Source organism: Phalacrocorax aristotelis, chromosome 4 (assembly GCF_949628215.1).
Source record: "Phalacrocorax aristotelis chromosome 4, bGulAri2.1, whole genome shotgun sequence".
Lineage (NCBI taxonomy): Eukaryota > Metazoa > Chordata > Aves > Suliformes > Phalacrocoracidae > Phalacrocorax > Phalacrocorax aristotelis.
In genome coordinates, this window is record NC_134279.1 from 20,342,441 (window position 1) to 20,357,151 (window position 14,711).

A 14,711-nucleotide genomic window follows, 5' to 3' on the forward strand; every position below is an offset into this window, starting at 1 on the left:
GCTAACTGAGTTTCAGTTGTATGGGTGCGAACAGACCGTCTCATTTGGCATCTGGACCAGAGAATCAGCCCTGATTACTGGAATAGATGTGGCCTCAGAGCCACGAAAGACCTCTCTTTTCAAGCTTTTGTGACCCCTGTGATGCTTGATATTCATGGATGTTTATTTAGATTCCATTTAATCAAAAGACTTCTTTATTTGCAAAATGCTTCAAGTACATGAAATATCTTTTTTACTCCCAAGGTACAGGATAAAGGTGCACAGCTTTACAGATAAATGCAGCTTTAGCATTAATTTGATCACACAAGAATGTGCTAGAAAATAATGACCTGGTTAGGTAGATGCACTTGCACTGGAAGTATGAATCCATCCTGTATGAAAGTGTATCTTGACACCCCGCTTTAGTTTTACATGTGGCATACTTGATGTCTGGCATTATTGTTCCTGCTGGTCATCTCTGCATTTCGAAGTATGTTATGAGTGTGTTCTTGAGGCAAAAAACTTCTACTTAGAGTTCAGAGAAATACATCTTAGGAATTAGGCATTCCTCTACATATGAAAACGTGTAATACTATTCGTAATAGGTTTTCCCCTAGGATGCTCTGTAGTATGTGCAGGAGCTCCCCAAGACTGCTGTGTGTGTTGTGAAAAAAAAATTCTGAAAATAAGACTTGGGCACTTGAGAGGATCTTCTTCCTAATGGAAGTTGCATTCTTGATGCTTGTTTTCAGACCCTCATTAATGTAAAGACTGCTATACTGTCTCAGCCATTAGAGATCCAGTTAGTCTAAATATCCTCTCTCTGTAGCAATTAAGAGATATTCCAGCACGAGCTGAAATAAAACCCTGCAGAAGGAGTTCTGAAATAATCTATTCATAGAGATTTGCCAAGCAACAGATTTTCTAACTACTGAGATTATGGTTTGAGATGCAAGGATTTGTAACTTAATAAAGACCTTTCAAATTAAATGAAAATAAGTTACTGGGGAAAAAAATAAGATCTGGTGATATATTCCTAATGTCTTTGCAACTTTGTCATGTGTTAGAAAAATGTCTTAACAGCAGGGTTTTTTAATACATCATTTGAGGGATATCACATAATTAAATTAATTTTTCAAGTAGATTAAAGGCAAGTTAAGTATTCCAAATATTCATACACAGGCTATCCTGTACTACTTTTTCTCTTTTAAGAAATTTGGAAGTATCCGAGCAGATCTAATTGAACAAATGAGATTCAAACAAAGGCTGAAAGTAATCCAAACCCTTGAAGATACTACAAAGCGCAATGTGGTAAGTACTGAAATAATGTTCTTTGCGAAGATTAAGGTCAGTCGCTTTCTGAAATTTAAATTAGCTTCTCAGTAAGACATGGATTTCAAATCTGTAACTGTTAATGTTATGTTTCAAAAGGTACGAACTATTGTGACAGAGACTTCTTTTACTATTGATGAACTGGAGGAACTGTATGCTCTTTTCAAGGTAAGGCTAAGTGAAGATGAGATCATGTGCCTGTAGGAAATGCAAACATTTATTTTTTGATACAGAACTGTGTTTCTTCTAAAGACCAGGTTGAGTCTGTGAGTTACTTCAGGTATCGGGTATCTTAATACAAACTTGAATTAGCTGATGTATTATTGAATATACAAAAAAAACTCAACCAGGTTTTAAGCGCTGAGGAAATAAGTAATTCACTAAATGATTTGTCCATGAAAAAATGAATATACTGATGAAAACTATTACAATGAAAAAGTGAATAGATAGAGGCTTTTGATCAGTCTCTAGAAACTTTTATATGTATCTCTCTACATGAACCAAGTTTTGGAATTTAGCACAGAAATACCTTTATTCTATTATCTCGGTCAGTTTAATACTCCCATATAACAATTGCTGATTTTTGCCATTGTTAATGCTTTAATGTATAGTGTATTACATGGAAAGTTAACGTCACAGTGATGTGCTTTGTAAGTTGACTGTACAGCAATACCATTAGATTCACAAATCTAAAGGTGAGCAGTAAAAGCAGCTAAACGTTTTAGCTTCACCATCGCACAGAGCCTTAAAACAATATACTTTCTTCCTCTGTTTTGTTATAACAGAGATTTTTTGGTGAAGAATTTATTTCCTTTCAATTTCCCACCTGTAATTTCAGGTCTTGGACGATTGTCCAAATCCTGCAGTGCCTTCGTTCAGTCTTCCATAGAATCAGTGAGACCAAGTCAGACAGTCCCTCCCAGTTGATGACTGTGTGGTGCTAGGAGCTCCTTCTCTAAGCTTCTGAATTGTTTTGAATTAGATTCCACTGAAATCAGCTCCAGAGCTTTCACTGACTTCAGTAAGACTGAGAGAGTAGGACTTTACACAGCATTTTGGAGACTATACAGTTCAACAACAACAACAAAAAGCCCTTTCAAATACACAGCTACTTTCATATGCCCTGAAATTAAATATTTCATGAGAGTCCCCTTTCTGACTTGACTGTGTGGTGAGGTTGAAGATGGTAATTAAGCACAACAAGCCTGTGTATATGTACAAGTCCCAGCTGCTTACTGCTCTGTCCAATACAGGTATTATATGTTTCATCTGCCTGGGAGGCAGAAAAGTTCTGCTTTATAATCTTTTTTTTTTTTTTTTTTTGTAGAGGGATGTCTTTGTGCTGGTTAGAGGAGAAACCTCTTGCAGAAGTGCAAGGGCTAGGTAGATGGGAGTCTTACGTTGTTTTAAGAATGTGTGTGTGTGTGAGTTGTTTGGATTTTTTTGTCATTGATAGTGATGAGTTGTTTACAGAGGTGATGACAACCTCACAGTATTTGCCTTCTGTTCAGGCAGAACATCTGACTAGCTGCTACTGGGGAGGAAACAGCAATGCTATTGACCGGCATGATCCCAGCCTGCCCTATCTGGAGCAGTACCGTATTGACTTCGAGCAGTTCAAGGGGATGTTCGCTCTCCTCTTTCCTTGGGCATGTGGAACTCATTCAGATGTATTAGCTGCGCGCTTATTCAGGCTTCTTGATGAAAACGGAGACTTGCTCATCAACTTCCGTGAATTCGTCTCTGGGCTAAGTAAGAATTCACAGCACGCTCAATAATCTGACCAAAGAAGTTAGTTTCTAAAGGCCAGTCCTCCAGAAACACAGTTGTTATATTAGCTATCAGATAATGAGTTTGAGTTTGATGTATGCCAATATGCATGTCACCTTTGTTTTAAGAGCTGTTTATGCTACTGTTCAGTTCATTTTGTCATGCCTGCAACAGTGGTCCCCAGTGGGGTTTAGGCAGGTCTCAGTAGGTGCATCTACATTAGCCAGTGGTGTATCAGAAAGACCGCACATGGACCACAAATCACTGGGGTCTGAGGATCTCCCTGCCCACTAACTCTCAACACAAAAATGACCTGAAACTTGTGTGCTTAATGGTGTGATTACTTCTAATCGAAGTATTTCCTTTGGGAAAGCCTTTTATATGTTCCTCTCTCAGTGACACTGTATTTTGTCTGCTCCTTAAACTTTCAGGGGAAGTTGGGAATTTATACCTTTTGTCAGTGCTACCAGCTCTGGAAAGGGGAGAGAGGCAGCATTTGCTCCCTCGGTTGTTCAGAAAGAAGACTTTTGAGAAATTTTATGTGCACGTATAAGGAGCAGGGGAAGGATAGAGTGAGGATGCTTGTTTTGTTTGCCCCTGAATAAAAGTTCTTCTCTTTGGAAGGCTGCTGACATCCCACATACATGTGTCCCTGTGTGAGGGGAAGGTATTGCACTTCACAGTATATGCAGTGAGAGGTACTACCCATATTGCTTCTGAAATCAATAACCAGGGCTGCAGGCTAACAGAGCAGGATGGAAGTCACCTGAAAAGGAGAAAGTGGAGGTACAGGTCAGATAGGGAGGCTGAATGTCATTAATGGAGGTTATGGCCCATGCAAGTCTTGAAGAAGCAAGATTTCAAGACATGAAAGTCAATATCGCAACAGAGGGAATGCGCAAGCCCTAGGATTAACATGAAGAAGCAAAAATGAGGCAGGAGCTGGTCACCCCTTTTTTGAATATAGCAGGAATTAGTCCTTATAAGTGACCAACATTTCACCATCTATTGTGTTATTTCATGACAACCTGACATTTCCTCCAGCTTTACAATTTGATCCTTTTCAAGAGAGAAAAGGTTTCCTAATCTGGCTTTCAGCAACTATTTTTAACAGTATTTACGCATCAGGACTCTAAATGCAGCCTTGCATTTAAACCTCTGTACAGCAACGGTAACACCTGTTCTCTCACAGGTGCAAAGTAGCTATGTGACAGTAACACTGATTGCACACCTTCCCTTCACACCATCCAGAAAAACAGTGCTTCCTGTGATGCAGTTCTGAATTGTATTTGAAGAACTGTTTGCTGGGTAACACTTAATGGCCTTTTGAGACATCACCCATGGATTAACTACTCTTGCTGCTTACAGGGTGCTCTTAATACTAAGCAACCAGTTATTGGTTGAAACAGCATTCTTTTTTTTAGGTCCAATAATAAGAACAAGGAACTGTGTTGAGAACTATGAACAGAAATGGATGTAAAATGCACAAATGTGGCTATAAACCAGCATGTCTGAGCTAAAGTCTTCAATGGGCTAAACGATCGAAATGCTCATTCTACAAAACCACATTTTTTCAGAAACTAAGCCCAATGTGGCATTGCTTGAAAACTTTTTTTAAAAAAAAGTCAAGCCTCTCAGTCCCGTTTTTGTTAAAGAAGCACATAAATGGTAACAATGCAGTCAACAAAAACAACATGGGATTTGCTTGAGCATATTTCACCATGCCCCAGGACTTTTAAAAATTCCACAGACATCAGCTGCTTCAGTCTGCCTCATCAACCCAACATGCCTTGGCTAGGAAAACCTCCTAAATGAGGAGTATCTTCTGTTGGAGAAGATGTGTCTTGTCAACAGGGGACTGTGTTGCCTTTTCCTTGTGGCTGTCCCGGAAAGCATGGTCAGAGTATGGGCATTCTGTAGGTGACCTGTGGGCACTGTCCTCTCTCTTCTTTCTGTGTCCAAACAGCAGTGTTGGACTCTGGCCCTGGTTACTCTCTTTCCTAAAGGAAGCATCCTATTGAAGTACTTCCAAGGGCCAGCCCATCTCAGGGAGTGCTTGTTGACAGCTGAAGTAGCTATGGCACCTGAAGCATTTCTGTTTCACAACTCTTTCAATGGCCTTATTCCATGTAGCCATAAGGATTTGTTCCCTTGAAGCCTCTTTTTGATGCCATGGACTGCTTCTAGGAGCTCCACGAAGAGGAAGTAAAAAGAGCTGCTGTGTGTCCCAGCTTCTGCATCAGCATGAAATCCTTGGGATATGAGAGCGTAGTAACTGCAACTGGGAATCTCCATTTCCTTTTCATAGCCCCTGCAGCAAATAACTCAAGAACCTCCTGTTCAGGTCCCTCTGGGCCCTCAGCTGAGCAAAGTTGGAACAGCCTGGCCTATTCTTCTCTACGTTTACTCTGTGTCATGTTACTGCAAGTTCAAATAAAGGAGAGGTCCTGATTAGTTTGCTCTAGGAGTTGTGCTGCTTAGAAGGGGTTGTCAGCCTTGCTTCTGAGCTGTGGTTGTGAGCTGTTTGGGGTATTCACTGGTGAAGAAGCTCACCCGCACCCCTGTGCCACGCTGGATTATAGCATGTCCGTTGTTGACTCGGGATCCCAATAAGCTAGAGCAATTTCCACGGACTCAAAGTGGCCACCTGCCTCCCGTCACGTTTTTGCAATATTCCCTCCACAGAGCATGCAGCTCCTCCTCCTCTCCAGTGACTGCTGGTGACTGCAGGGCTCGCCACAACCTCGTGCAAAAGTCAGCACCATGAAAACTGTCTCTCTCAAGGGGTACACGAGTGTTTGGTTTGTTTTCCCCCTGCCCTGAAAACAGACTTTCTCTAAGCACAGGTTGCAGGAGGATGTTCTGCAAGCAGAGCATTAAGCTCACCACTCCTCAGCTCCTTTCAGGAAGCTGAATGCTGTACAGACACTCCACACTGCTCCACCTGTGTTCAAGAGAAGGGCAACTGAAGCCAACACTTTTATGTTGCTACTAAGTTTTATATTAACAGAATAAAGTTCTAACCTGTTCAATTAATTTGTTAACGGCCTCCTAGAAGACAGGGGCAAAACTGTGCACGCATGACATTTTGCCTAGAAAAGTCTTGACACCTGCATAGTGTGGACAGAAGGAGAACAGTCTGAAAGGGGGCTCAGTGAGGGTTGTTCCTAGCCAGGCCATGAAAAGGGATGAGGTGGTCAAGCCCTGAGAGGTGTAAGAGCAGGTGTGTATGAGGACATTGGCTGTAGTGTGAAGGTGACAGCTTTCACTGTTGTTCTCTTCCAAGCACAGTTTCTTCTCTCACCACAAAGTAAATTTAAAAATTCTGGATAAAAACTGGTCATGCATCATCTGAGACTTGTACTGCAAAAAGTCAAGTCTTGTTGAAAGTTGTCGAAGGTTTTAAGGCGTGTGACTCCAGAGTGCCAGGAAGGAAGTATTTCTGATTGGGACTAAGAATGGTCTTACCACCTCCCCAGTGCTGTTCACAAGGCCCTCAGCAGGGTCATCTGCTTTGCTGTTCAGGGCTGCAGGGGCCACGCAGGAGGCCACTGAATTCTCTGGGCTCTCCTATGAAATTATCCCTGTACTATAGCGTGCAGGTCAAAATGGTGGCCTGAGCTGAGCTATCCACTGTACAAAGGTCTCTCCTAACTCTCCATTATAGGGGCGTATCTACCAGAGGTCTGCTTCCTTCTGTTGGCTTTATGAATGTAGCCTAATTTTTTTTATCATTTAATACAGCATCAATCCTCAGATCTTGGGTAGCCCACTGCAGCTAACTGTCAGGCAGTTCCTGCAAATTGCCAGTAGGCTGTTCTTCCCTTTGTAAAACTGTCTGACCTCCCCTGGGGGAGACCCAGAGAGGTGTCTCTGAGAGAGCCCAGATAACATCTTTGGTAGACTTGTCACACATTGCGCTGTCTTCATTCACATATGTTTTGAGGGGAAAAAGGGCCTGGCATTAGGAAGCACCCACAGATTCATCTCAGGCAAGAAGTGAAAAGCAGTATCAGTTGAACTTTTTCAGTTCTTTTCACATCTAGGGACAGAGAGAGAAACAAGCCTACATGTGTCACCATATATCCTGTGTCCTGAATCCTATTTTGGTGAATGCATCCCTACCTGTTGCTGGAGGATGCAGAACTGCAGCCCGTTCTGTGCTTTGGTTGTTTCATGTGGCCTTTAGCAGTGACACAGTTCACATGGTACCAGGGTGCATAGCCTGGTTTCACCAGAAGAGAAGGCATTATCTGTCCGGTGTGGGACACGGGGTAGGAATATGAGGAGGTTTTGTGCTTGAAAAGGACCAAGTTGAAAGCAAAATGGCTAATGTAGGTGTACTCAATTTTTTGGCCTAACATCTGTATTTATTGTAGTCTTAAGCTTTACAGTAGACTCTGGTTGTTAGCAGTTGCCAAACGACCCTTTGTAGTATGCATAGCAGAGGTAAGTTGACACAGTAGCCTGTAAGGTAAAACAAATCTGTGCATAACCTAATTAACGAAGGTAATTTCACTTATTAATTACACATCATAACAAGTAAGATTTATGAAGAAGTCTGATTATCGGTCATTTCAGTACTTTAAAATGAACTAATATCCATTTAAGTAATTGGAAGGAGGGGCTACAATAGACCACTTGGATTTTATACAGCTGATTGTAGTGTAGACCGGAAAGGAATAAGGATTGAGGTGGATAAATCAATAGAAAGTATTGCCTGGACAGTTTAGTCCATGGCTAAGCTGTGATAAATGCTGTTCATTTGAATTTCTCTCTTTTTTTGGTAAATATATTATTTTTCTAAATCTTGTCATGTTATTTTGGATCCTCAGATCAGAAAGTTTGAAGTCCACACAAAAAGGTCATCTTAACTTTCGGCTGGAGGCCTTTCTGAGTGGTAATGTGATGATCACAGATTATTTTTGAGTGTTATAAAATAGACATTTAATGAAGGACTCAAAGTTGAAGTACAAAATTCAGGGTAAGGTGGTCTGTGTCTCTTGCTATTTCTACTGCAGACCATATGATCTTAAAAGTCAAGTGACTGCCTTATGGTTTCAGGCTGTAAAGGTAGTATGGTGCTTCCCAGAGTGAACGTAGCAGCTTCTAAAATGAAATATTGTAGCAATAATAAACGGAATGGCATTGAATGCTGAGTATTAACATACTATATATAATGCTGTTTAGGTGCAGCATGCCATGGAGATCTTACAGAGAAGCTGAAGCTACTGTATAAAATGCATGTTTTACCTGGTAAGTAAACGACGTTAAAATAGCTGTCATCTTGTTGAGATCAGAAATGCGGAGCAGAGTTGTTTATGACTAGCTTTCCCAACTAAAAATTAATCTGTGGGAATTATTGTAGCTGTTTATGTACCAGTAAAATAAGAGCGCTTCAACCATAATGAGACATGGATTTGGGAAGTCTGAAAGCATGCATGGAGCCCTCTCCTGCTCCGGCCACAAACAGGCCATTTATATGTATCTCTTGCCTGTTTAGCAGGGGTTGGTGGCTTCCCCCATGCATACAAATAGAGCTCACTTCAGCACTTGTTACCACAATGCCCTTTATTTAAGGGTGAAGCTAGCTTAAAATGTTCCTACATGCCCTGGCTACTCGCTCCTGTCCCTGGGCTTTCTTCTTGGTTTCCCCTCTGGGCTGATACAACTGTTTGCAGAGGGAAGCTCCAGATCGTTTCATAGATGTGTCTTCTATGGAGCTTTACAAAATGTTGGACTCAGCTAAGTGAGAAAGGCAGTTTAGGGTGGAGAGGGGATGGAAACATCTCAAAACACTATTGCCTGTGAAGAAAATGATGTCCTGAAACTACATCCTCTCTGGCTTGTCACGCGTGTGGCATAAAGAAATTATTTCTGTCCTCACTGTATCTGTGATTTAAGTATGTTGTAACTGTTTGGGTAGTTTAATTCTCATGCTCATTTACATCCTCTGGTAAAGATATCTAAAAGCTTTGAGGGGACATTAATCTTCACGTGCTTTGAACATGTGCCCCTGATTGCTCCCAGCTGGCTTTGCTGGAGGTAGGCTTGAGTGATTCGCTAATTTAACTGGAAAAAAAAAATGCAATTTTATAGAACTGTAACAGAAGAGATTAATTTTTAAGAATGCAACTTCTGGTATTCGGGGACGGGTAAGCTCATATAAACCATGACAGACTGTTTCCAGCTAGGAAAGTGTTCATACCCTGCTTAGGACACGCTGAGCTGTACATAAGAAAGTAATGGAAGTAGGCATGAGAAGATGGGCAAGCCAGCCTCTGAAGGCAAACAGCGCTTTGGTCTGTTAGTCAGACAGCATTGGATATTGGAGAGAAGAGAGCACAGGTGTCTGGTTGTTCATCTCCTGTGAGCTGAAAACAAATGATTCCCAACCCATCACACCCTCACACTTCTAGAAACTGACGTTCTAAATTATCAATGAAAATATGTTCTAGTTTTTAATTAAAGGGTGGAATTTTTAATGAAAGAACTCTATTACATTGCTTAGATCCATCCCCTGAGCAAGAAGAGCCAGACTCTGCTTTTGAAGCTACTCAGTACTTTTTTGAAGACATCACACCAGAATGTACACACGGTAGGCATCTTTTGTCTCGGGCATGAAAAGATGAGGTAATGCATTTCAGACAACATGTCTTTTTAGGAAGCTACTTTTTTATTGGATTAAACGTTGTAAGTGAAGTATTGTCTGTAAAAAGAAGTATGCCATCTTTGTATATATTTTGATATCCTTACAGGTGCAGGCGTGTGTACACTGAGAACTCCCCTGCCTTGTGCCTTGCCGAAGTACTCTCAGAATAATGTCATCAGTGTGTTGCAATAGAAGTAATTTTGTGATAAGTGTGGCATATATGCCTTGATGGAGAATGAGAATAAATATATTGGCTTTCAAGATAAATTTGGATCAGAACTTAAAATACTCTAAAAAACTGAAGCCAAAAGATGCATCAAAATGTAGTTTAGCAGTTTGAAATCTTTTTGTGCCCTAATGAGAACCTGGGTCTCATCGCTGTTGTCTTAAATGGCATTCTCTTTCTTGAGACACTCGATGCTAAGTTTCTCTCTGATTCAACAAAAATATTTCCCATCCTTCAGATTACAGGGGGAAGGAAGGTGGTTTGAAAATACAGATAAGAATTAATATACTAGAGATGGCAATTTTAAGTCCCGATAGACAAAAGAAGATGCACTGATATAACCACCAAACATACATCATGCTAGAAGCATGTTGTGGTAACACAGGCTAATCATTGCAGAACACCAACAAAACCTAAGATTTCATGGTATTTGTCTCTGTCTTAGGATTTATATTATTAATTATATGGAATTTGTTAGCAGATTTACGAATAAGCAAAAATCATCATTTAGCCCCACCCTTTTTACTCTGCATTTGCCGGAGTGTAAACATTTTCTTTATTTCACACTGTACACATGAAAAGCAAGTATGTATCTGAAACCACACTGATCTCTCTCTCTCTTCCCCTGCCCCTCCTCTTCCTAGTTGTTGGCCTAGACAGCAGGCACAAACAAGGAGCGGATGATGGGTTTGTTACAGTGAGTCTGAAAACGGATAAAGGTATGCATGGTGTCTCCATTTGAGTTACATCTTTCTTTTCTTGTAAAGATGCTCCTTTTGAAAATGGAAAAAAAAAGTGTTAATTTAAGGTTTCTTCATGGACTTTTTCCTGCATCTCTGGGTAATTTGTTGACAATAGGCAAGAAGAATTCACACGAGAATCGAAACTATCTGAGAATGTGGAGCCAAGAGAATAAATCCAAAGCAAAAACCACGAAGGACTTGCCCAAACTGAATCAGGTACTTCTGCTGGCACCTACTTATTTTACATTAACTTCAAACTTTGTTCACATCCCTATAAATATTCAATACATCGAGACGAATAAAGGTTTTATTTTGAGGCAGATACGTTTTTGCAAGAAGTAAGCAACAGTCAGCTGATTACAGAAGTTAGTTGTTTTCAATGTACTGTAACTGGCATTCCGCTCCCAAAATAGCCTAAAAACGAGATACGCACATATAGGAACGTTAACATATTATTTTGATCTCTAGACAAAGGGTGATATGAGACTGAATATCACCAGCTAGCTCATAAAGTCCCATACACATTACCTGAAAGAAGCATTTTATGTTTTGTAGTTTATACTGTCCGTCCAATTTCCCTTTGATCCATAGCTGCTGAGGAGGAGGAGACCCACTAGGAGAGCTGTTTCCTCCAGAGTATATAGGGAAGATTTACTCCCTGTAGAACAATGCTTCTTACTTAAGGTAGCCCTAAGCAAATCTCCTTCCTATTTAATTCGTGAGCTTTGAATTCCAAAAGGCTCGCGCTCAACTAAGTTACCACTGTCAATTAAAAAAGCGCTGCAGGTCTCTCATTTTTCATTACTTCTCATCAGTTTTATCAGACCCCTAGTTATACTTAGCATCATTCCTACAAGAAAATCCACCAAAATGAATGTTAGGTGTCTCACTGCTCACCCTCTGTTGCCCTCCTGTGGCTGCAGAGAAGTAAATTTGTCATATGTTGGAGGAAACATCCAACAGTTTATTCTAAATAGCTTTGAGAGAGGCAACACTTCTGGCTGCCCAGGCATAGAAAATGTTTTCTGGCCTGCACCTAGATTATTTCTAATTTCAGTTTAATCGCATAAACTCTTGTGTCATACGTCCATTCCAGAGTTTTTAAACTGATTTAGTAGATCTCGGCCTGATGTGTTTCCTGCTTTCTCATTAATGTTTCCTCCCTCTTTATTTAGGGACAGTTCATTGAACTGTGCAAGACAATGTACAATATGTTCAGTGAAGACCCCAATGAACAAGACCTGTACCACGCTACTGCTGCTGTGACCAGTTTGCTTTTGGAGATAGGTGAGGTTGGTAAGCTCTTCAGCGTGCAGCCCACAAAAGAGGCAGACAGCAGCAGTAACCATTGCAGCAAAACTATTCAGAGCGAGCTGTTTCAGAAGAAAGAGCACCAGCAGTACCCCCTCGAACAGCACAAGCCGTTCCAAAGCAGCCTCGTCGGCAACGATGAGGAGGCCGTTTGCACCGACAGCACCCTGGGCATGCAGATGGAAGACATTAAGCTCGAAGACTCTTCTCCCAGGGACAACGGAGCCGGCTCTTCCATGCTCATTTCCGATGACGATACAAAAGATGATAGTTCGATGTCCTCCTACTCAGTACTGAGTGCAGGCTCACATGAAGAAGAAAAGCTGCACTGCGAGGACATCGGTGAAGACACTGTTTTGGTACGGAGCAACCACACCGCTTCTCTCCGTAGAAGCACTAGCATTGACAGAGACTGGGCCATTACCTTTGAACAATTTCTAGCCTCCCTTTTGACCGAGCCAGCGCTGGTTAGGTACTTTGACAAGCCTGTGTCCATGATGGCTAGGATCACTAATGCTAAAAACGTAAGGATGATGGGTAAACCAGTAAGCTCGGCCATTGACTATGAAATCTCGACTGTGTCGGGATAAAAGGCAGTCGGGTTTTTTATTTATTTTTTTTATTATTCTGTATTTATTAGTACCTGGCACAGGCCCTGGTATTTTCAAAACATGGTTGTTTTCACTAATGTGAAAATGTTGGGGTGCAAGCTTAACTATCTTGAAGTATAATCGCTCTTTCTGTGGGAAATGTTACACAAATGCGAATTTTATTCAAAATACAGAAAAAAAATAACAGTTGTCAGTGAAGTGTGTGTATTATTAACCTTGCTGTCAATATAAAATGGTAAAGATTAGTTCTTAATTTCTAAATGTAAACTTAATGCCAATATTTTATGTGCATTTTTAAAACAGACGCATACAGAGATCTGATTCTCGGGGGGGGGAAAAGAGTACTTAAGATTTAAAGGGACACTGTCAACCTGAATAGGACCTCAGGTGAAATTAAGTTCCAGACAACATCCCTGAAGGATAACTTTATTTCATATAACTTTTTTTTTGAAGAGGCTAATGGGTTTTAACGTACGCTTCAATTTTATTTTTTTTAATATATGGAAGATCACTTCAGTGACACCTGCCTGGCTCCTAACTTCCTCGGCTTGAGACCGGTACGCTTAAATAAAAGCGAGAAGTCCGTCCCAAGCCTAGCTGGCACATCAGGCAAATGTGATGATTTCAGCTCCGACAGAAGGCAGAGCCTTCCCTGGTTTGCCTTTCCCTGGGCGCAGCAGCCTCTGCCTGCGCCAAACCCAGCAGAGGTGAAGCCGTTTCCCAGCTGTGGCCACCAGGAGAAGGTCTTTGGCATGACCCTGCCTGGAGCTGTATTCCTCACCAGCGGACTTGGAATTTTGCTGGTGCGCTCCAGAGACAGTGTGTGCAGGTCCCAGAACAGATTGGTAGAGTCTCTTTTTAAAAATTGAAAGCTGTTTTTAAAAGTTTAAAAAAAAATACATATATATACACTTCTAAGGCTGGATCTACAGCATATATAGCGTAGCTTTTAAAACTAACCTTTACCACCAACCTATTATATCCTTGTTAGATTAAGAAAATAAAAACCTGTATTGCATAAGTCTTCATTTATAACAGTGTAAAGTAGCAGTAATGAGAAAAATCCGCAAGATAATGTAACTGAATGTTTAAGTCTTATGGAGAACACTGTCACTTTATATAAAATGAATAGTATCCTGTATCAACTTACAGAATAATATGTTAAAATGAAAACTGGAGCACCTGCACTTTGAATCCTTGCTTCTTTTATACAGATATTTGGGATTTTTTTTAGAATTTTGTTAGCTGTTTTTTAATTCACGTTTGTTCAGTTCAGGATCATGCCTACAAGCCTAATCTTTATTTGCCATTTCGAGAATATTTTCTGTAGAATACTGATGATTTTTTTTTATACTCCTGTATATTGCATCCATGTAACTTGCAGATTTTTTAGCAGAAGCTATGTTTAATTCTTTTGTTTTAAAAGAATGCTTTTAAACTGTCAGATGAAGTGGTTTTTAACCACAAATAGGTAATGTGAACAAATAAAGTACACTCTGCACAGATTTGATTTTTAACTATTAAAGTAATGGTAGAGAGAAAAGTAGGTGATTGTGTTTTATTACACTGACAAATTACTTCGGATCTTCAACACCGGGTTTCGGAACGAAAACAGGTTGTTTCCATGCCGGGTTTTGTTTAACACTTGAGTGGTTTTGATGTCATCTGGAACAGGCCGCTTCTCTCATGCTGCCCGATTTTATTAAACAGTTTTCCCTGCTGTGCTCACATTTGGTGACGATAGTTGTTACTACTGTTCAAGACCCCCAGGTATTTTATGACCTGTCCTGCACTTTGCTGTATCTCACTAGGCATGCTTTTAAGGCTTTAAGTGTTAGAATGTTTTTTACAGGGTACGGGTAAGCTGAGGTGTCAGCCTCAAAACCGTGGCAGTGACAGAACAGACACGGATGTGCTCTATTCAGAGAATTATATTTTTGAAACTTAACTTGTATTTGTGTTTATGTAAAGTTAATTTGCAAAACACAGCTGTCAATTCCTGAGCACTGCTCATAGATCCCTCCTCTCAGTTTACTGTTGATTTTTTTTTCTTTTGTTGGGAGTAGAGCTCCCTCGTTTATAATTTA

General features: G+C 40.6%; 1 protein-coding gene across 1 annotated transcript in view; it reads left to right on the plus strand.

Annotated features, from left to right (window-relative positions):
* TBC1D9 (TBC1 domain family member 9) overlaps positions 1–14,129 on the plus strand; it is a 52,698-nt gene extending 38,569 nt beyond the window's left edge. The window contains exons 14-21 of the mRNA XM_075090518.1: positions 1,192–1,290; positions 1,411–1,479; positions 2,823–3,063; positions 8,272–8,337; positions 9,593–9,679; positions 10,604–10,678; positions 10,818–10,918; positions 11,878–14,129. Of these exons, the coding sequence (XP_074946619.1) occupies positions 1,192–1,290; positions 1,411–1,479; positions 2,823–3,063; positions 8,272–8,337; positions 9,593–9,679; positions 10,604–10,678; positions 10,818–10,918; positions 11,878–12,603 (1,464 nt within the window). The 3' untranslated portion in view covers positions 12,604–14,129. The remainder of the gene's footprint in view (positions 1–1,191; positions 1,291–1,410; positions 1,480–2,822; positions 3,064–8,271; positions 8,338–9,592; positions 9,680–10,603; positions 10,679–10,817; positions 10,919–11,877) is intronic.
* Positions 14,130–14,711: the final 582 nt, after the last annotated feature.